Consider the following 22,390-nt stretch of genomic DNA (forward strand, 5'->3'; position numbering starts at 1 on the left):
AGTGTACAAATAGCATTTTTGTACAGAAAAATGTTTCCTCTAAAGCTGCATTTTTTTCTTCTTCTTTTTCTTATTTCTTTCTTTCTTTTAGTTAAATAAATGTAAGTTCATCTTCTTCCAAGTAATTTTGCAGCATTATGTGTTTCTTCTTTTTCTTTGATTTTTTTTGTTTTTATTCTTGTTAAGAGAGTAAAATAAGAAGAAATTTGAGAAGGTAAAATAAAAAGAAAAAGATGAATAAGAAAAAAAAGAACCAGCAGAAGATGAGCAGGAGGAAAAAAATAGTTCTGAATTATGCAGAACTTATCAAAATAAAAATACACCCAAAATTCTTTAAAATACACCCAAATATCTTCGTGTTACACCCAAATTTGCTGCAAATACAGAAATGAGTTATGTTACGTGTACACTAAAATCAGCCACCAGTATAAAATACATACGGAAATACAAATATACATTGAAAATGAATTAAACCACACATGTATTTATACACAAATACATTGGTAGCTGATTTTAGTGGTTGATTTTAATGTACAAATAACATTTTTATACAGAAAAATATTTCTTCTAATGCTGTATTTTTTTCTTCTTCTTTTCTTTATTTTTTCTTTCTTTTAGTTAAATGAATGTAAGTTCATCATTTTCCAAGTAATTTTGGAGCATTATGTGTTTCTTCTTCTTCTTTATTTGATTTTTTGTTTTTATTCTTGTTAAGAGAGTAAAACAAGAAGAAACTTGAAAAGGTAAAACAAAAAGAAAAAGATGAATAACAAAAAGAAGAAAAAGATGGTGATGATGATGAAAAAAAACAGCAGAAGATGAGGAGGAGGAAGAGAAAGAGTTCTAAATTATGCAGAACTTATCAGAATAAAAATACATCCAAAATTCCTTAAAATGCACCCAAACATCTTCGTGTTACACCTAAATATCTTCGTTTTATACCCAAATTTGCTGCAAATACAGGAATGGGTTATGCTACGTGTACACTAAAATTAGTCACCAAAGTCAGCTACCAGTATAAAATACATACTAGAATACAATTATACATTGAAAATAAATTAAATCACACATATATTTATACACAAATACATTAGTAGCTGATTTTAGTGTACAAATAGCATTTTTGTACAGAAAAATATTTTTTCTACATTTTTTCTTCTGAATTGAACCACACCTCAGCCACTTGATTGGATTCAAAACAATAAAAAGAGGAGAAGACTTGTATGAGAAAAACGCTTGTATGTGGAGAACAAACTGCTCATCAATACCATAAAGAGACTGCAAAATACACTCAAAATACACCATATTAAAACAAGCATAAACTATAGAATGCAAAAAGAAATATAAAACCATCATAAAAAATAACAAAAATCAGATTCATGAATCATCTTTAAACAGAAACTAAAACCATTCAACTAAAAGAATAAGACAATTCACCCTCAGTGAGATGAAAAGTCATAAACTGTAAATACACTCAAACTTTCCTAAAATACACCCAAATATTCTTGATTTACACCCGAACGTCTGATATAAAATGCAAAAAATTCATCAGAACTAGTACATTAGATTCAATTCAAACAAGGAACAATGAGTAACAAATTTCACAGGCAAAGTCCACGTATTATTCAGCTACACAATCATAAACTACTACTTGGATTCAAATTCAGATTCAATTATTAACTGGAATCAAACTATACACTTCAAAAACTTCATTGGATTCAAATTTAAAATCCACTTTGCTCTGGTTCAGTTGACAATCTAAAGTTGAATCATCAATTATCTTCAAAACGATTTCAGAGCTTGATTTCAGAAACAATGAAAAACGAGAAAATCGAAGAAAGAGAACAGAAGAGAAACTTACGTAAACGGTGAAGGAGAAGACAGAGAGAAACGCACGAAAGAGATCGAAGAGAGAAGGCAAGAAAACGTAGAAGAAATTCGAAAAAGGAAGTTATATATTCGCGCATTGATTGATTGAAAAATCTGTTACGGAGGCATGTACGTGCCATAAAAAGCGCGTTTTAGGAATAAGGGATATTGAGAACTTGTAAGACTTGTATAGTGAAAAGGCTTGTATGTGAAGATTAATTGTATCTATTATTCTATTATATATCTTTGTAATAATTTTACAATTAAAATATGCCACATGTTACTTTTTTATTGTAATTGGAATCAAATCTTTCCCTCCAAAATTAAGGAATTCTCCTCTTTTCTTTACTAATTTTACAACTAAAATGTACCACATGTCACTCTCTCACTGTAATTGAAATTAAATATTTTCCTTCTCCTTACTAATTTTATAACCAAAATATGTCACATGTCACTCATTCATTGCAATTCAAATAAAAAATCTTTTCCTCCAAAATTGAAGAGTTCACCCCTCCTCTTCATCCTTTCTCTATTTCTCACATTCCTTCAACTACTCTATCTATTTTATATATCATTATCAATATCAATGACTAATTACTAATTTGACAATCAAAATGTGCAACATGACATTCTTTAATTGCATTAAAATTAAAATTGAAATATACCTATATTATGTAACATAGTAATTTAATAATCAAATATGTCACATGACACTCTCTTATTAAAATTGAGAATTTTTTTTTCAAAATTAATAAACCCCCTTCCTAAATTCTCTCATCTACTTCTCTCTATTTTTCTATTTCTCTCTACTATTTTTACTCTATATATAATTTATATTTTATATTAGTAATTTGACAAATCAAAATATGTCTCCAATATTTTTTTACAATTAAAATATTTTTTTTTTGTTTCAAAATTAACAAACTCTCACACGCACTCTGATTCTTCATCTTTATCTTTCTCTCTATTTTTTCTCATTCTCTAATTTTTCTATCTTTCTATTCTACAAAAAAACAAAATTAACAAAATAATATAATTAAATAAAAATTATTATTATTATTATTATTATTATTATTATTATTATTATTATTATTATATAATTTTTTAGTTTTTTATTTAGTTTTAAATTTTCACTGCTTATCTTTCTAATCTATATTTTTATTTTTCTTTCAAATATTTATTACATATAATTTGGAGAGAATACTAATGTTATAATTAAAAGTTAGAATTAAGATTCAATTGTTTTAAAAAAATTAATTTTGAGTTAATTTTATAACTATCAGTATAATTTTTTTATACTAATATCTAATTATAATTTTATATACATAGAAAGAAAAAAATATTATTTTTATTTATGCAACAGATTTAATACCTAATTAAATGTAAAACTATACACAATAAATTGTTTTAAATTTTAGATAACGAATGTTAAAATTAATTATTAATAAAAAAATTAGACTTTTTCATATAAAAATAATAACTAAAAATTTTATTATCTGATTTTTTATCTACATATATTTTTGTCTTCTTAGTCAAAAACTTTTGTCAACTTATGACTTTTTTTTATAAAAGTAATTTAGTTTTATAATTTTTTTATGACATATATAATTTATACTGTCAGAACAAAATAGATCATAATTTTAAAAAATTTATATTCCTGTAATATTATTACGAATAAAAATACTAATAAATAACAAAACAAATACATGTAAAGCGAAAATAAATAAATAACGAATGCAATGAAAGAAAATTTGAATCAAAACGTAAGGCTAGAAGCCGTGGCTAGTGGCTACACAAACGAACGACGAAAAAGAAAAATCACTTCACTCAATTGAGAAAGGAAAAATGGTTAGCCTTGCTAGAAAATACTTATGGACAATATGTCAATATCAACGTTCACAATAACATCAAATAAAAGCTTCATTCAAGCCGTGTAAAATTGCTCAATATTTTGGATATAGCTCAAGAAATGTATAATTCCATGAGATGATATGATGAGAGGATTGTATGAATATGGGGTGGAGAAAAATCGCTAGTAGCAATAATTTTGAAACGTAGAAATAGCTTTTAGAAAATAATCTCACTACGTTACCAACAGCATTTCTGTCAACTTCTGCCAGTTTTTAGTTACTATTGATAATACATTAGTAAACAATTATAGTTTGAAATAAGTATAGTTTGCCATTTTTTAGGAAATATCAAAAATGGCAAACTAATAAATAACAATAGTAACTTTAAGAGCTGAAATTGCTAGACTCATTTTAGAGTGTTTTCTTTCTCCGATCCAAACCATATATATAAAATAATTAATAGTTTTTTTTTTGGTGACTAAATAATTAATAGTTTGAAATAAGGGTATAGCGAGTAGTTATTATTATCAAACAGATGGATTGCAATGTATAGATGGTAGGAAAATTAATTGAAATTTTATATAAAATAAAAATAAAATAAAAATCATAATATAATGTAAATCGTCAAATCATAAGGTTCATCTTCATGGGAGTAGTTGTCTTAACATAAAACTTTAGAATTTATTTATTTATTTTGCATACTACTCGCATTTATTTACTTAAGACAAAATAAAATTAAAAAAATAAGTAAATAATAAAAATATTAAGGTGAATTCTATGGTATAGAAGAAAAAAAATTTCTACACATGTAGATTTGTGTTGTTATAAAAAATAATTGACATGTGTCCTTGAACAAAGAAGACAAAGTCTATTGTTTTGCAGGTGAGATGCAGCTTTAAAAATGAAGTACAAAGACTTTCTCTCTCTTTCACCTTAGAATTTTAATGCTTAGCTTAAATAATTATATTTATCATAATTAATTATAATGTGTTAGAATTTTTTGTTTTTGCACAAAAAAAAATATTTTGGGTTGAAGTCAGGTTTTTTATGTTATTGTTCCATAAATCTTAAAGCACATTTTTTTATTGGTGAATTCTACTCTACCCCCTCTGAAATAACATGTAAATTACCCTTCATGATGTGTCATACTTTAATTAGTCATTAACTTAACTATAGTTGGGTTATTTTATAATTTATTATTTTAGATGGGTAATTATATAATTTTTTAAAATATTAAAATTCTACCCCGTTAATTGAAGCACGTTCTCATGTAATTTTTTTCTAAAATGCATCATTCTTTAACGGGTCATTGAATTCTCATGGCTCGTAACTTCTCCGTTCTTTGCAGTATAGCCAGCGCCGACTTCATTTCTATCTCTTGTCCTCTCACTCAATCCCCTTTTTTTGGCCATGACCCATGAATCACTCCATACCAACATCAACATCATTAATGGTTACTTCAGTTATTAATTTTTTCATTAAAAAAATATATATTTATTTAATTACATGATGAAATATATATTCATATGTAAAATATAATATAATAAAATTAATCTATTCAAAATACTTAAAAGTATATTTAAAATCATGAACATATAAATATAATAATAAAATTTGTACTCTAACCAAGTAAACATATTTTTTATCATACATAAATTATTTAAAAAATAAATATATTATTAAAATTAATAACACAAATAAAAAATAATAAAATCTAATTTTTTTACAGTATTTTTTATAATATTTTAATTTTTTAATTTACAATTTATTAGTACTTTATTGTTTAATTAATGATTAAACAAATTATTTTTATAAAAAATTATTTTTTGTATTATCTTAGAGAAGAGACCAATATAATAGTTTAAAAAATAACGTAAAAATAAAATTTTAAATAAAAATATTTAATATTAAAATTTTTAAATACAAAAATAATTTGTATAAATATTTAAAAGATAAATATAAATATATGCATAAAATAAATAAAACAGATAAAATGGGAGTACTCATGAGAAATAAATAATTATTTTTGTCTTTTTTATTTATTTTAAACATATATTTCATATTTATATCTTGAATATCTATACAATTTATTTTTGTATTTAAAAATTTTAATATTAACTATTTTTTATTTAAAATATCATTTTTACATTAATTTTTAAACTGTTATATTGGTCTCTTCTTTAAGATTATACAAAAAATAATTTCTCATGAAAATAATTTGTTTAATCATTAATTAAATAATAAAATATTAATAAATAAAAATTAAAAGAATAAAAATACAATAAAAAATACTTGTAAGAAAGTTGAATTTTATCATTTTAAATTTGTGTTATTAATTTTAATAATTTATATTTTTTAAATAATTTATGTATGATAAAAGATATATTTACTTGTTTAGAGTACAAATTTTATTATTATATTTGTATATTCCTTATTTTAATTATATTTTTAAGTACTCTGAATAGATTTATTTTATTATATTATATTTTACATATGAATATATATTCCATATATTATTTTTAATAAAAAAAATTTAATAACCGAACTAACCATTAATTATGTTGGTAAAGAGTGATCCACGACAAAAAAAAGAGATTGAGTGAGAGAGGAGATAGCAATGAAGTCGGCGCTGACTATACTGGGAAGAACGGAAAAGTTACAAGCCATAAAAATTCAACAACTCGTTAAGGAATGATGCACTGTAGAAAGAGATTTCGTGCAACTAAGTCAGCGCTGCTTACCAAGTAGAATTTTAATATTTTAAAAAATTATATAATTATCCATCTAAAATAATAAATTACAAAATAACCTAAGTATAGTTAAGATAATAACCAATTAAAGTGTGACACATCATGAATGGTAACTTACATGTTATTTTAGAGAGGGTTGGGTAGAATTCACCTTTTTTATTTTATCACATAATTTTTATTTATTAAAACATATATCCATTAGTACATATTTATACGAGTTAATTTTAATTTCATTCTTTAACTAAAAAATATATAAGAATAAGACAATATCTTAAAATTTAAAAATTAATTTTTTTATTTATCGGTTAAATTTTAGTATAACATTCTCATTCTTATATATATACAAGTATTTATAAAAGAATAATTTTATTTTTTTAATAATAAAGATAAATTTTTTGTGTTTTTGAATAATAATAGTAATACAATCATTTTTTTTTCTATAATTTGTTTCAAATAAAGGGAAATTGATTCTTTAACTTTATTTTATAATAAAATTAAACGAATGGTAGCTAATCAAAATTAGTTTTCAGCTTTTTTTTTTCAAATTTATAAAATCCAAGATAATAAAAATTACTCTTTTTTAAGAGAATAATTAATAAAATCAATCCCTCCTAAATAATTTTTATAAAAATTAAAAATATATGGGAGTTAATGATCATAGGAAGATCACTAGTAAAAATAGTAATTATACTTGAGAAATAAATTTTTCATTTTTTTTATATAAATATGATAAAGTGTAATTTTCTATTATGTAATTTTAAATAAAACTAAAAAAATATAAAAAATATATTATGAAATAAAAAATACACTTAACAATTAACAATATTAATAAAAAAATAGAAAAGATTTATTTTTATTTTTCACTGCAATAATAATGAATGTTACGTATTAAATGAGTGAATAATATGCATAATATTATAAGCTCATAAACTTATAAACTCAAACTTTCATTTTGTATTTATTCTTGTAATATCCAAATACGAAAAAAATCAGTACACAATACTATCATGTTAAAATAATTAATCATTTTAAATATAATTAATTAGCTTAACTATTAAAAATTTTACATGCAACAGAGAGAAGGTCTTGTAAAGCTCCATCTCACTTTTAAAATGATAGATTTTGTCTTCTTATTTAAAGGATACTTGTCAATTATTTACTAAGACAACACAAATCTATAGGTACACCATAGAATTCACCAAATATTAAATAATATAAATAATAGATATATCAAATTTAATTTATGATTATTTTAATATTAAAATTTAGATAAATAATTTAAAAATATAATATATTTTTATTTTATTAGACTAATTTTAAAATTTATTATTTATATTATTTATAAAAATTATTATTTAGCTAGCAAAATCTTAAAATTAGAAAAAGGAAAAAAAAAAGGATAATGTTGTTGCATGAGAGAAATCGTGGGTGTGTGACTGCGTATTTGTCATCTTCTTCGGAATGAGAGTCGTTTATAACTTGTTCTCTTCCTTCTTCTTCTTTCTCTAATTCTCTTCTAAGGTTATAAGTGTAACCGTCATCACCCGCTACTCATTACTTCACTCGTGTTTCTTCTTCAACACACACTCTCCCCTCTTCTCTTTCTTCATCGCCATCCATGGCTCCCCCCTCACTCTCTCAATGTGAAAAAACTGAACAACTGCCACCTCATCACCACCACCTCCAAGACCTCCTCAATGCCGCCCGCCCTTTCCTTCGCCGGGAGCTACACTCTGTTGACAACAACCTCCCGTCGTTGTTTGACCTACTCTGCTCCGTCGGCGCCGGCGAGTGCTGGCACAAGCATGGCAGCTTCCTCGACCACCTCACCGACGTCCACCGCATCCTCAAGCTCTGGAAGGCACCGGACTCCGTCTGCCTCTGCGGCCTCTTCCACTCAGCATACTCCAACTCCTACGTCAACCTCGCCATCTTCGACCCTTCCACCGGCCGCGACGTCGTTCGCGGCCACGTCGGCGACGAAGCCGAGCGCCTCATCCATCTCTTCTGCATCGTTCCAAGGCAGCCGCTCATCCACGACGACCTCCTCTTTCGCTACTCCGACGAAGAACTCGTCAGTCACCTCCGCGAATCAGAGATCTCACTCAACAACGCCAAGGAGAAAGGAATCTTCAACGGAGAAGAACACTGGAGGAAGAAGGTACAGGGAATCGTTCCGGCGGAGGGAGTTATCGTGAAGCATATCCGTACGGGGGAGGACGTTAGGGTTTCGAGGAGAGCGGTAGCGATTTTCCTGATGTTAACAATGGCGGACTTCTGCGACCAGTGGTTCGGTTTCCAGGACACACTTTTCGAGAACGACGACGGCCGCCTCGAGTTTTCCGGGAACAATTGCGAGGCTCTTTGGCCCGGAGACGGAAAGCCCGGGCTTTGGTTCAGCTCGATTTCGAGAATGGGCGCGGTTTATAACCTAATTTGGAGGGAGGAAGAAATTTTTATGTTGGAAAATAAAAAAAGTAAAACTGATTATGATTTTCATTTTGATAGGGACGAGCACATTGAGCTGGTTGTGCCGCCGGTTTTCGATAACTGCACGAAGGTTGTGGCGGCGGAGGATGGGATAGCGGCGAGGGAGTTGTACTGGGATGCCGTGTGCGGCAAGAAAGAGGGTTTGGAGAGGAAGGAGGAGTTGCTGTTGGGGTCTATAGAGAAGAATCCGTTTGCAGGTGAGCCGTACGTGGTGCTGAGTCAGGTGTACCTAACCGAGGGGAGGTTCGAGGAGGCGGAGAAGGCGGCGGAGACAGGGCTGAAATTGCTTCTGGAGTGGGGGTGCCCTTGGGATAAGAGGACTTCATGGGAAGGTTGGGTTGCTTGGGTTAGGGTCTTGCTTTTGAAGGCTATGGAGAAATCTTGGCCTAACACCGGCTTCGGTATTCTCAACTTGGGCCTTGTAAAGTAAAATGTATCCATGGCTACTCGTATAAAGATAGTTGGGAGCTACTCAAATGAAGATGCAAAAAACATCTTTTTATGAAGATGCTTTGTATAAAAGTGTGATTTATTGATTTGACCACACTTCAAATAAAAACAACACTTTTATAACATATCAAAATCTAACCCTACACTCCATCATCTAAAGGTCAAAAAGAAAAATCATCACATGAAGACAATTATAATATCTTCATGGGAGTACCCACCAAGATGGTTAACATAGTTTTGTAGTTAATAAAAATAGAATAAATAGTCATTTTAGTATCTGAATTTGATAAAATGAGATTTCAATATTTTGTTTTTAATAAAATAAACTTTTAAAATTAGTTTCATTTGATAAAATGAACTAATTATTAACGAACCACTCTAAACATTTAAATTATTTTGTCAAATAAAACTGATATTTGGTAGTTTATTTAGTTAAAAACAAAAATTAGAGTTTGTTTTATTTATTTAAGATCAAAATAATTATTTGTTCCTAAAACTATGAGCTGAAATATGGTTAAATAATTTGTTAAGTTTGATACAACGTTAAATAGAGTTTATGTTTATATTGAGCTATTTGTTTGCTTCCATCTTAAGCTATTCTAATCTTATCCAACTCGTTTGTTGGATGTGTATGAAAGAAATGTAATGGTTTAAAGCGAGGCTTCATTCAATGCGTAGCAATAATTCATGGAAAATGACTCCACGTGAACAGATCTGAAACTGAAAGCTTTTGCCTCCATCAGCAATGCTGCAGTGGAGAATATGACAATGCATGGCAGGAATAACAATTCCTCATAATAAAGATAGGAAAATTTCGTATAGTCAGAGAATTTGTCTTGACTCATTTCTTTCTTATCGACGAGTTATTTCGTATTTACCATTTTCGCCTTGTGCTTCCATTGAAATGCTAAACAAGTGTTGATAGTTTGGATGATTGGTTTCTTTTTAATTTGTTTTAGATGTTACTTTCTTGTTAGTATGATATGAACTCTTTAAATAACTATTTCACTCTACTTCTTGATTGGATACTTGCATACTAGTATTATCTCTCTTGGTTATGGTTTAAAAAGAAATATTATAAGTACACTAAAAATAAGTGATAATAAATAATAAAAATTAATTTTTAAATAGTTAATATTAATCATTTTTTATTGTAATTTTTTTTTTGAGAATTTAAAGTTTAAAATTTAAGATATATAATTTAGAATTAAAAAAAATTATTGATGTCAACTAAAAAAATTGGCTTTCTGTTTAAATTTGTTATCAAATTAGTTATTATATATTTATATATATTTTATTTTTTATATTTTTAAAATGTATTTTATATTTTATACTAATTGAAATACATAGAAATACTTAGAAATCTATGGAAGTGTCTAGATGCCTTTAAAATGTGAAAATGACATGTGACCATAGCCTATATGTACATGCAAATAATGACTAAATAATTGCGTTTTGTGGGGACTATGGCTTTTATGAGTCATGACTTCTCCGATATTTGATTTAAAGAGCTCAAGAGCTAATTGTATTATGTTTGTCTAATTTGAACCACTCCAATTTTTTTGATATGATTGATCATAACAACCACAAAACTTTATTGTTTCACCTCATGGTTGATCTTATGACATTTTTTGCATTCCATCTGCACCTTTCTTTGATCAAGTTGGTTTATTTTCCTCGTAATAATTGTGGACCTGATTTCAAAATGTATGATTTTTAAATCAGTATCAACAATATAATCAATTGATGAGACATTTAACCACACACTTATTAGGAGCTCATCTTATTCCAATGACCATGACATGTCATGTTCTTCACATTATGCTGATAATGGAGACCATTACAGTCAAGCCCATCATCATTGAAAATTTGTTAACATTATGGACTATGATTCAGAGAGATGGGAATTTCTTGAGTTAGAGGACTCATTCCTATATGCTTTCAGAGTAAATAAAAAGACTTACTCTTTCTAATCAATTTATGTCATATATGCTAAACTGACTTTGTTGTAAATATCTATTAACTAATAGATGAGTACAAGAGTTATAATTTGCACCGAAAGCACCTAAATTTTTTCCTGGGTGTAGTGATTGTTGGACTAAAGTTTTGTAAAGGGAGGTGGAAATGACCGTGAAGTGTGAACTTTGATTAGGAGAGAAAATGGAAGTATATAAAAATCAGGAGTTATTTAGAAATTTGGATTCTGGATATTTGGATAATTTTAGGGGTGTACGCGGATCGGATGGAATCGGATATGACTAAAATTCTATCCGATTCGCACAATTTTCATCAGATTGGATATGATATCCGCGTATTTTTAGTGGCAGATTCGATCCAATCTAATCCGATCTGCAGATCAGATCGGATCGAATATCGGGTATATCCGCATACTTAAACTTTCTTTTTTTAATCATATTTATGTGTAAAAGAAATTCAATAAAAATGTTTCTTTCACACTTTTAAACTTATTTATTTCTAAATAACAAAAATAAAATAAAACAATGTATGAATAATAACTACTAACTAAAACATACATACAAGTAAATATAATACCAAATATATATATTTACATTTTTTAATTATTATTATTCGGATCTGCAAATCTGCGTATCGGATATGCGGATGCAGAGCAGATATCCGCGATCCGATCCGTAAAGAGTGCGGATCGGATCCTATCCAATCCGATCAGAATGCGGATCGGATCGTATTCGCAATTTTCGGATCGGATGCGGATATTTACCGCAGATTTACAGATACGATCCTATCAATGAACACCCCTAGATAATTTGATGGATGAGAATTGCACATATATGAATTTTGTGGAGAGTTGGAATTTGGCATGTAATAGACAGAATTAAAATTAAAATGATTTGGATGTATTGTCTCACAAAGTAGAAGAGAGAAATTTGCATCATATCTGATATCACTCTATTAATGAGTGAGAGAAGCAAAACTTCGATGTTCAAAGTGGGACTCGTCCCTTTACTATTCATGGAGGGAGAGAAAGAATGCTTTCCCTCAATGGACAAGGACAGTCCCATCTGAGAGGAAAAGTTATTGGCAGTGAAAATCAGCCAGGATCTTTAGATGTTGAATTGGGACAAAACCATATCCTTGATCTTTAATGTTGTTGGACTTGATCATTTGGCGGCAATGACATCTGATTTTATCTTAGGACTAAATGCTTTATAAGATTCCATAAATCTTAACCAGTGAAAAATTAAATGGAAGGCTAAGATTTAAGCTTTTTCTTTTTGGGGCCTGCTACACATACAAGTAAAAAGGCCGTACAAGTTTTACAAGTTATCAACCCAAACTTCATTAACACGCGCATTAACTCATTTTGAATGGAGCGTAACTACACGCGCCCCACTCAAACGGTTCTCTTCGTCTTCTTCTTCTTCTTCTTCTCTTCTTCGTCTTCCTCTTCCTCTTCCTCTTCCTCTTCCTCTTCCTCTTCTTCTTCTTCGTTTTTTTTTTTTCGATTTTCATGGTTTCTGAAATTTTTCTTATTCTTCTTGCTGCACGTTCTTCTTCCTCTTACTCTTCTTCTTCTCCTTTTCTTTCGTTTCTGCACGTTCTTCTTCCTCGTTTTCCTCTTTTTCTTCTTCTTCTTCATTTACGTCTTTTCTCTCTGTTTTCTCGTTTTTTTCGATTTTTCATGGTAAAATCGTTTTTGAAGAAGAAGAAGCAGCAGAAGATGAGGAGGAGAAAGAGAAAGAGTTCTGAATTATGCATGATTTACAGGTACTATAATATGAAGTGGTGTTCCAGATAGATTGGAACCCATATATGACGGTCTGCATAGAGATCTGCATAATACACCCAAACACAGACTATAAATACACCCGATAAAAAATTAAATTTACACCCCTGCTGCAGATTTTAACCCAACACTACCTGAAAGCCACTTGTTGTCCACAAGACAAAAATTAATTAAACTCTCTCTGGTGTATTCAAAATGTCTGATCTACAGGTACTATAATATGAAGTGGTGATTCAGATAGATTGAAACCCATATATGACGGTCTGCATAGAGATCTGCATAATACACCCAAACACAGACTATAAATACACCCGATAACAAATTAAATTTACACCCCTGCTGCAGATTTTAACCCAACACTACCTGAAAGCCACTTGTTGTCCACAAGACCAAAATTAATTAAACTCTCTCTAGTGTATTCAAAATGTCTGATTTACAGGTACTATAAGATGAAGTGGTGATCCAGATAGATTGGAACCCATATATGACGGTCTGCATAGAGATCTGCATAATACACCCAAACACAGACTATAAATACACCCGGTAAAAAATTAAATTTACACCCTTGCTGCAGATTTTAACCCAACACTACCTGAAAGTCACTTGTTGTCCACAAGACCAAAATTAATTAAACTCTCTCTGGTATATTCAAAATGTCTGATTTACAGGTACTATAAGATGAAGTGGTGATCCAGATAGATTGGAACCCATATATGACGGTCTGCATAGAGATCTGCATAATACACCCAAACACAGACTATAAATACACCCGATAACAAATTAAATTTACACCCCTGCTGCAGATTTTAACCCAACACTACCTGAAAGCCACTTGTTGTCCACAAGACCAAAATTAATTAAACTCTCTCTGGTGTATTCAAAATGTCTGATTTACAGGCACTATAATATGAAGTGGTGATCCAGATAGATTGGAACCCAAATATGACGGTCTGCATAGAGATCTGCATAATACACCCAAACACAGACTATAAATACACCCGATAACAAATTAAATTTACACCCCTGCTGCAGATTTTAACCCAACACTACATGAAAGCCACTTGTTGTCCACAAGACCAAAGTTTAGCAGAAAATCATTCCAATTCCTATCAAATGAGTCTTTGCTATGATAGTTTCATTTTCCCTCTCTGCTACATGTAATCAATTGATTCTTAATCTCATTTTCCTTTCTATTTGTGCTCCGAACTCTTGTAGAAAAACCTGCAACCTTGGTATAGTTTCTGTAAAATTTTCGAGCATCTTCAAGGGTGGTAAAGGTCATTCCAACCTTCGGAACAAACTGGTCATCAACAATAGAGAGGTTGCAGAATACACTATGTCAAAAACTATAAATACACCATGTCAAAACGAAGCTGGAGTTACAGAGAGAAAAACTAACGTCAATGACGAAGAACAAACCAATGAGAAAGGAGAGGAAAAGAACGATCGAAAAACCAGGGGAAGACGCGCGAGAAGAAGAACGATGAAATTTGAAAAGAAAGAAAACAAAGAAGGAAACAAATCTTTTAAATTTGGTAGTTATACAAACGCGGGATCTTTGTATGGCGCGTGTAAGTGACGTAGGAGTTGCAGCGTGTTTTAGCGGATTAGGCGTTAATGAACTTGTAATAGTTACAAGCCCTAATCGCTTGTATACTAAGCTTTTCTCTTTCTTTTTTATATACAATGTAATATTTTAACAATTCCTTATTTTCTTTAAACTTGGTTAATTGTACTGTGGCTGGATTGAGTCAAGGAGAATGTTGGGAAGCAGGCAATTATATTTGGATAAAAGTGTAATTTTATAAACTTTTTTTTGGTCGTGGGTAACTTTAAAATTTTAAGATTCCAAATACTATCAAGGTCTAGAATTCCTATTGGCCCACTGAAGTCATAACAATGATTATATTGCCTTTAACAGTGATTTTCAATGAATAAGACTACACATTAATATATGGATTTATCTAACAAGTGTCATGGAAAACACTACGAAGACTCAAATTTGAAACAAAACATCTTTATTGGATGGGAGAGACTTGAATTTAGGTGGAATAACCTACTCAGAAAACATGCACATATAGACCAAATGCTAATTTATAAGAAGGCTTCCACAATGAAAAGGAGTATTATTTGCCAATTACAACAGAAGATAATAAGAAAGGGGGGAACCAAATCTTGTTTTCATTCCCACTACAAAAATGAAACATCAGCTTAGGGAAGCAATCCACATCATGAAATAAAGTTTATTATGTCCATTTGAGCTTGTAGCTTAAGCAAGTGCACCAGTACAAGCAGTGACTGGAGTAGCTTCCTGCTGTTTCTTTGGAGTACTATATTTCTTGGTAATAAACCTGGAAAAAATTGACCAAAGTTGGGAGTTCGCAAACCATTCTGAGTTAACAGCCATGTTAATTGTCAAAAACAAGTATTCTTTGATACTTTTTTTTGTTGCTTGCTAACAAATATCACACCAACTTGTGTGTAGCAGATAAAGAGGGTAATTGAAGAGAGAGAGAGAGAGAGAGAGAGAGAGAGAGAGAGAGAGAGAGAGAGAGAGAGAGAGAGAGAGAGAGACAGAGAGAGAGAGAGACTACAACTTCCAAAGATATAATTAGTAGCAACTTTAAAACAGAAATGGTTAGTTTCATAGTTTATTGTGATAGATGGCAAAAATTAGCACTTATGCCACAATTTTGTTCCTTTCTGTTTAGTTGAACACTTCATGATAGACAGTTTAAAAAAATTATAACCCTTTGTGTGTGTGTGGAAAAAATAGCACTTATGCCATAAATTTATAACTTTCTACTAAGAAGATACCAAATTATGAAACTTTAAATTGTCACACACTCACACCAAAAGTTCAGGGTTCAAGGTTAAAATATCAACAAAGGAAAAAATAGAGAGGAGCAAACAAGGTTACCTAAAGAAGTCCCTCCACAGCAACTCAAACATCAACCAATTTGTTCCATTGCTGGATGAGCCATTTCCACCATCATTACGATTTGATGAAGCAGCAACGGTTCTATTAGTGACAAAATGCATCAGTAAATGTATATCCCAAGCATATGTGACAAAATGATATTACTAAATTAAATGAAAGAATATTTAAAAAAGAACCTGCTGGCAGTTTTCTTTAGCTCCTCAAACATTGTACGAGGAGAGAGGCATCCCATTGCCAACCATGGAGAAATTTTGCAGGAGAAGTTGGCACCATAAATACTATCTTGTGCACCATCTTTAATCCCTTTGTTTGGTTGAGCTTCACACTCAGCTGCAAATTTTTTGAGCCTTTGTAGGGCTTCAGTTTCCCCTCCAATCATGGAATTATTAGCAGCTGCTTTCCCCTCCTACATGATGAGAAATGACAATCAATATCATCACGATTCACCAAAAATCTATTCACCTTCTCCAGGGAACAGAAGAATGTCAAGGCAAATACAATTTGGCAACAGAAAAGAAGAGAAAAGAGGAGATATTTTGTCAAGTAAAAACTTAAAGAATTCAAGTTAGGTCTCAATAAACAGGAAACATATTATGTTGGTAGTTGTTTTCATCCATTTCATGACAGATTCATATAGACATGATTAGTTGCCTAGTATAAAACCATAAAACATTTTGAATTCAAAGTTTTTTAAAGCAACTAAAGGCTAAAGCACTTTGAGAAGATCTAGAACTACTTTATGCTGATGCCTGAATTAAATTGAACGCAGTATTACAGATTCATTTATGGTCCAACATCTATTAATAGGGGGGGAAGTGGCAGGACCGGGCGAAGGATAACCGCAACATTAATTAATCCATCCTACTTTGCCACTGGACATCCAGTCCAAACACTTGAATCAAGACACTAAAATATGAACATTCCTAAATGGTTTCACCTATAGCTATTGTATTGGACTACACTCCATCAGATCATATAAGATATAACTAACCGTTTAGGCAACATCTACCTTCCCACAAAAAATAAGTATTACCTAAGCATTTTCCTCTAATGCATTAATTCCATATCTTATCAGAACCAAAAAATTCAACCGAAAAACTAACTACATTACTCAATACAATGCTAGACAAATATGAATATAAGTATGCATCATAGCTCAAAATCATCATAAACCAGACCAAACCAAAGACACAAACCTGAGCCATTGTAGCAGCCGGATTAAGACCAAGGTCAGTCAAAGTAGGAATATCGCCGGGCTCAACATCGCCGCGCTTGGGCAGACCTTTGAGCTGATCCAAAGCCTCAATAGTCTTCCTAATATCCAAGCCTTTCACCTTATCCCTAAACCCTCCATAATTGGAAGGCATATCTTCCAACCCAAACGGCAAATCATCAACATGGTACAATGTGCTTCCCCAAAAGCACTTCACTTCAACATTCTCCTCTTTCATAACCTTCTCCACCTTCTCCTCAGTTTTAACTTCATCATGTGAAACCTCTTTATGCATATACACAGCATCAGCACCAACGGCTTTAACAAGCTCAACTAAAACCGTTTCTGGTTTCCCAACCCTGACAACGAGATCCGACCCACGTTCTTGAAGATTCTTCCTGAGATTCGAAACCGATTGGATCAAGAAATTGGCGCGAAAAAGACCGGTCTTGTCGAACCCTGAAGAGGATTTGCCGTAATCCGAAGGGTCGAAGCAGTAAACAGGTAAGATTGAGAGTGATTCGTTGTGTGCGGTGTTTAGGGTTTCGTTGTCGTGGACGCGTAGGTCGTTGCGGAACCACACGACGGCGGCGCGGCGGAGTGCGGCGGCGCCTGAGGGGTCAGAGGGGCGGTGGGGGAGAAGAGGGAAAGGGGATTGGAGTGGATTGTGGGAGATTGTTGACTTGAACGAAAGCTTGTTGTTAATGGAGTTTGAGGAGAGAGAAAGTGGGGTTGGTGTAGAGAGAGAAAGGTGGGTGAGGGATGAAGCTTGGGTTGGGACTTTGAGCTTATTGGGTTGTTGGGGAGAGAACAAAGTTTGGGTCTTTGGTTGGAGGAAGAAATGGGTTGGGAGGATGGTGGAGAGAGAGAGGGATAATGAAGCCACTGCAAATGGTGGTGGTGGAGGTGGTTGTTGTTGAGTGGTGTGTTCTTCGGAAAGAACTATGCTTTGGTTTTGGTTTTCATTAGTTTGGTCAGTGTTGTGTGGTGGTTGTGGCATTTGGTGGTTGGAATCCATTGGTGGTGTTTGGAGATTGAAGATAAGCTATCTCTATTTTGGGGTGTTATTTGGTTTATGTATGTTTGTACCTACCTATCTCTGCTTCTGGGTTGGGTTGGGTTTCGAGGATGATGGTGTGATTAGGAGTAGGTGAATGTGAGTGTGTGTGTCAAACTGTTACTCTCTCTTTTTGAGTTGTTTTGTTTTTGGCCTTACTTAGGCTTGGAGTTCTGTTTGCAAATATCAAATGTGAAGAATTTTGTAAATGTAATAATTATTTGTGGGGGTTTTTATATTGTGTGTTTTTTGGTGATTTTTTTTTTGTAAAAGTAGGACTTGGAGATCACAAAGTTACGGTTACCACCTAACCTTTTTTTTTTATTTCCATTTTTTTCTACTAACTTTTCAACAGCGTTTAGTCTAATGCAATACATTGAACATGCTTAAGTTCATGTTTATTCTACATTTTTGAAATAGCACTAAACTCATGTTTTAAATGATATCCATGCAGAGGGATGGCCTTCCATGCTCACAAACCATAAATCATGCATAATTTATTGTTGTTGTTATTGTTATTGCTACTATTATGCAAGAGTATAATATTACCTAGTTGAATCATCTTGTGAGATTGATAGAAAATAATATATCAAAATTTTGTATATTAATACTAAGATTTCTAGTTTTAGCATGATGCTAAAAGAAAAGAGATAAATAGAGTTTTAGTAATACTAATTTCTAAAAGTTTTATTAGATTTTTGCTAAAATATATTTAACCAAAATAAAGGTTACAATTTATAAGTCATTTCATAAAGGATACCAAACGTTTTGGTGAATTTAAATAATTTTTATAAGAAAAACACTATATTAAACCAAATTTGGTGCTTCTTCTTCAATTTATTAAAAATTTTGTTATGATAATTGTTATAAAATAAAACAAAATTTGTATTTATTTGGTTTATTCATAATTTACTTTTACCATTGGAAAACATCATAAATTTGGTATTTTTTCCTATGTAGTCAAATATTTCTATAGAATTAACAGCCAGATTAACACATTCTCCGGTAAAAAACAGGAAAATCTAGTAAGTGGGCCAGAACTAGAAACCTAATCTTTGGTTTGCATCAAATAGTGTACTGTTACACACAAAGACAAGGTTTTCTCCTTAGTCTTCTTCATCCATTACAAGAAACAAGAAACTACCACATACAAATAACATTTAACACAAGGTCAAGGTCATGGTCAGTGGTAACTAGTTAAGGTGAAAAAGTCAACAAATTTTCATAGCTTAATGGCTTTTTTACATGCACCTGCCATTGTTGATTGTGTTAACATGAACATGAACTTTCACCTTATGCCACTGAGATGCAACTCCAAGAGAACATTCTGTGTTTCTGCAGTGAATCTCAACAATGACAGCATTAACAATAATGACCCTTTACTCCTTTCAGCAACCACCTCTGCTTTTCTTCGTTCTCAGGAAACTCTAAGGCCAGGCAAACACTACATCATAGTTCTTTTTTCTCTCTGTGACACATTTTATCAAGCATTTGGAGTTCACTATTTTGTATATTCATTGTGTGCTTAAGGTTCCTTAGTTTCAAGCTATTATCTTAAGATATGAATTGTGTAAATAATACTCTCTTTATTTCATTGTTACTTCTTGGTACAAATTGTATCCAAAAATATTGATACAAGACAGTAACAAATTGTATAAAAATATATTGTGCTAATTAATGTTATGTACTTTTGTGTGCCTTGTTGTAAATAAGAGCAACACTCATAGTAACTCTTTCTTCACAAGTGCAGACCCTTTATTTGTGGACCAGTATGCTTCATGTCTTGTCCCTCAAAATTTTCACAAGGAAAAGGTGCAGGATTTGAACCCCTATTGCCTTGCAACTAAGTTCATTGATGATAATTTGCTTCATACAGTGAATCTTATTGATGGAGTTAAGCAGGTACTAGTTGATTGCATTTACATATGACATAAATTTGTGCTTCTTTTCATGTATTCTGATAGTTTGATAAGGTTACTTCCTCTAATTGCAGGTTGTTTTGTTAACCGATGGCATGGATACGCGGCCGTACAGACTTCGGTGGCCTGCTTCAACCATAATATTCGACATATCACCGGAAAGGATATTTCAAATAGCAGCTGAGAAGCTTGAAGGTGACAATGGTTCATCAAGTTATTGTGGTATTTTAAGCATGTATTATTGGTCAAAAGTTAATATCTTTTAATCATAGTGACTATGATCAGAGTGGGAAAACCTATGTGATTATGTAATCACTGGCATCTAGGCCAGTTGATTTTTAGGGCTCAAATTCAAGACCTCTCTGGTTAAGGAATCAAGATATGTACCACCATAGAGTGAATTGAGTTACATTTTTATGTTTATACCAGAAAACAAGCGTGTGTTACATGGTTTTTTCAACCAAATCAAAGACTTATATGATACCAACTACCAACCGAAAATCTGTGAAAACTGTGAACATGTTTCAGGGGAAGAAAAATTATGAAGTTACAGATACCTAATTGTGTTTCTTTCTTTTGATTCAGGTGCTGGAGCTAAGGTTCCCAAAGGTAGCTTATTCTATCATATTCCTTTGGAATCATCTGACATAAAGCAAAATTTGCAACTTAGAGGATATAATGGTAGTAGGCCAAGTATATGGGCTATGCAGGTGATTAAGTTTATAATTCTTTCATATTGATAAACAGTTGAACTCAAACAAAGTTGGCAAATCATGAAAGAAAGAAAAAAGAGGAATTCAAATAATGTTACTCATTAGAGTTTATTCCTGCAGGGGTTTCCTATGATGACATTGGCAAATTTTGAAGAAGTTTTGTCAATGTTAAGCAGTTTGGCCATGGAGGGAAGCTTTTTTCTGGGAGAGTTGCCTACATTTTTATCTGATGCAGAAACAGAAATCAAGGTTAGTTTGCTATTAATTTTCAAGTAAATTGAGTTATGTTAAGATGCATTGAGTTATGTATGTACCAAATTTTCTAAGTAAACAAGCTTTTTTCTGCTGATGCCATGGACAGTCCAACAGAAAGCAATGGCTGGATAAACTATTCATGAGCAACGGCTTTCGTGTCGAAATGATTAATCATAAAGGAGTTTCTGAAAGTTCAAAAGAAGAATTTGCTTCAGCACATTACAGTAACAAGCTGTTTGTTGCTGAACAACTGCGACTTTCAGATGATCAGGTGAGACATCTTCTCTTCACTACAATTTGTCTTTCCTTGGCCTCACTCCTTGGTAAAATTATACACTAACTTCTCTTAAGATTTCTGTTAAATAACATCTATTTATCTATTTATTTTTATTATATAAAAGTTGATACCAACATCTTTTACATCGAGTTTAAGCCATGTTTTCTCCTCTAGTAATGTCATGTCAGTAACTTTGATTACTTGGCAAAACTTAAAAATCAAGTAAAAGATTTTTAAGAAATTAAAAAGAAATCTTATTATTATTATTATTATTATTATTATTATTATTATTATTATTATTATTATTATTATTATATGTTTTTGATATTTTGCCAAGAGATGTGTATGTATAATATCACGTAACTCCGAAGAGTGAAATCTAATTTACCCTATCTTTCACATTTATATGGTTTTTGGTCATGAGAAGACGTCAATGATGGATGGTTTCTACAGAGATCAAGCCTTTTTATATGATAACAATTCTCATTTCATATTTTATTGAAGTTACAATTGGCATTATAAAACTCATGTGACTATAAGGCACTGATATTTTGGCAGATGGAAGCATGGAGAAGACAATTTCAAAGGGTAGAGGATGAAGGGGATGAAGAAGGCTTTGAAGAGTTATAGAAGTAATTAGATATATTCCTATAGTGTTGGAAGTATGCATGCATAATTGTAAGTTTATAATTTGATCGAGCAGATTCAAATTATCAACTACCAAGTGCCAGTTTGCTCAGTTAATAACCTTCATTATGCAAACTTGTAAGAAGAGTCAATTTGATTTAATGTGATCCTTGGCTAGGCAAATGAAAAATCGCAATTTCCATGAAAATTTAC

The 22,390-nt window shown here is 31.3% G+C and overlaps 3 protein-coding genes across 4 annotated transcripts; 2 read left to right on the forward strand and 1 right to left on the reverse strand.

Annotated features, from left to right (window-relative positions):
• The first annotated feature begins 7,460 nt into the window (after nt 1–7,460).
• Nucleotides 7,461–9,534, forward strand: LOC112756262 (uncharacterized). Its single transcript, XM_025804769.3, has one exon. It carries the CDS (start codon nt 8,088–8,090, stop codon nt 9,387–9,389), a length of 1,302 nt encoding a protein of 433 aa, XP_025660554.1. The 5' UTR covers nt 7,461–8,087; the 3' UTR covers nt 9,390–9,534.
• A 5,719-nt stretch (nt 9,535–15,253) lies between these two features.
• On the reverse strand, nt 15,254–18,720 carry LOC112756271 (blue-light photoreceptor PHR2). Its single transcript, XM_025804782.3, has 4 exons — nt 17,313–18,720; nt 16,293–16,522; nt 16,096–16,197; nt 15,254–15,526 (listed from the first exon to the last, which is right to left on the reverse strand). Exons 1-4 carry the CDS (start codon nt 18,345–18,347, stop codon nt 15,445–15,447), a joined length of 1,449 nt encoding a protein of 482 aa, XP_025660567.1. The 5' UTR covers nt 18,348–18,720; the 3' UTR covers nt 15,254–15,444.
• A 746-nt stretch (nt 18,721–19,466) lies between these two features.
• Nucleotides 19,467–22,385, forward strand: LOC112756291 (O-methyltransferase 1, chloroplastic). 2 transcript variants are annotated; one of them, XM_025804817.2, is made up of 7 exons: nt 19,467–19,823; nt 20,137–20,288; nt 20,380–20,527; nt 20,891–21,015; nt 21,139–21,267; nt 21,380–21,544; nt 22,109–22,385. In XM_025804817.2, the coding sequence occupies exons 1-7, from the start codon at nt 19,619–19,621 to the stop codon at nt 22,178–22,180; spliced, it is 996 nt and encodes a 331-aa protein (XP_025660602.1). In that variant the 5' UTR covers nt 19,467–19,618; the 3' UTR covers nt 22,181–22,385. The 2 variants fall into 2 exon arrangements, with proteins under 2 accessions (XP_025660602.1, XP_025660610.1); XM_025804825.2 differs by having other exon boundaries at nt 19,468–19,823; nt 20,380–20,500.
• The last annotated feature ends 5 nt before the right edge of the window (nt 22,386–22,390 follow it).

The sequence above is a fragment of the Arachis hypogaea genome, chromosome 2 (genome assembly GCF_003086295.3).
Source record: "Arachis hypogaea cultivar Tifrunner chromosome 2, arahy.Tifrunner.gnm2.J5K5, whole genome shotgun sequence".
Classification (NCBI taxonomy): Eukaryota; Viridiplantae; Streptophyta; class Magnoliopsida; order Fabales; family Fabaceae; genus Arachis; species Arachis hypogaea.

Excerpts from the sequence above, each read along its gene's own strand:
- LOC112756291 (XM_025804817.2), top strand. The coding sequence starts at position 19,619 with ATGGCTTTTTTACATGCACCTGCCATTGTTGATTGTGTTAACATGAAC. Across the intron at positions 21,268-21,379 it reads ATGCAGAAACAGAAATCAAG|TCCAACAGAAAGCAATGGCT; the intron begins GTTAGTTTGCTA and ends TGCCATGGACAG. Across the intron at positions 21,545-22,108 it reads TGCGACTTTCAGATGATCAG|ATGGAAGCATGGAGAAGACA; the intron begins GTGAGACATCTT and ends ATATTTTGGCAG.
- LOC112756271 (XM_025804782.3), bottom strand. The coding sequence starts at position 18,347 with ATGGATTCCAACCACCAAATGCCACAACCACCACACAACACTGACCAA. Across the intron at positions 16,523-17,312 it reads CGGCTGCTACAATGGCTCAG|GAGGGGAAAGCAGCTGCTAA; the intron begins GTTTGTGTCTTT and ends CTCATCATGTAG. Across the intron at positions 16,198-16,292 it reads CTAAAGAAAACTGCCAGCAG|AACCGTTGCTGCTTCATCAA; the intron begins GTTCTTTTTTAA and ends TGTCACTAATAG.
- LOC112756262 (XM_025804769.3), top strand. The coding sequence starts at position 8,088 with ATGGCTCCCCCCTCACTCTCTCAATGTGAAAAAACTGAACAACTGCCA.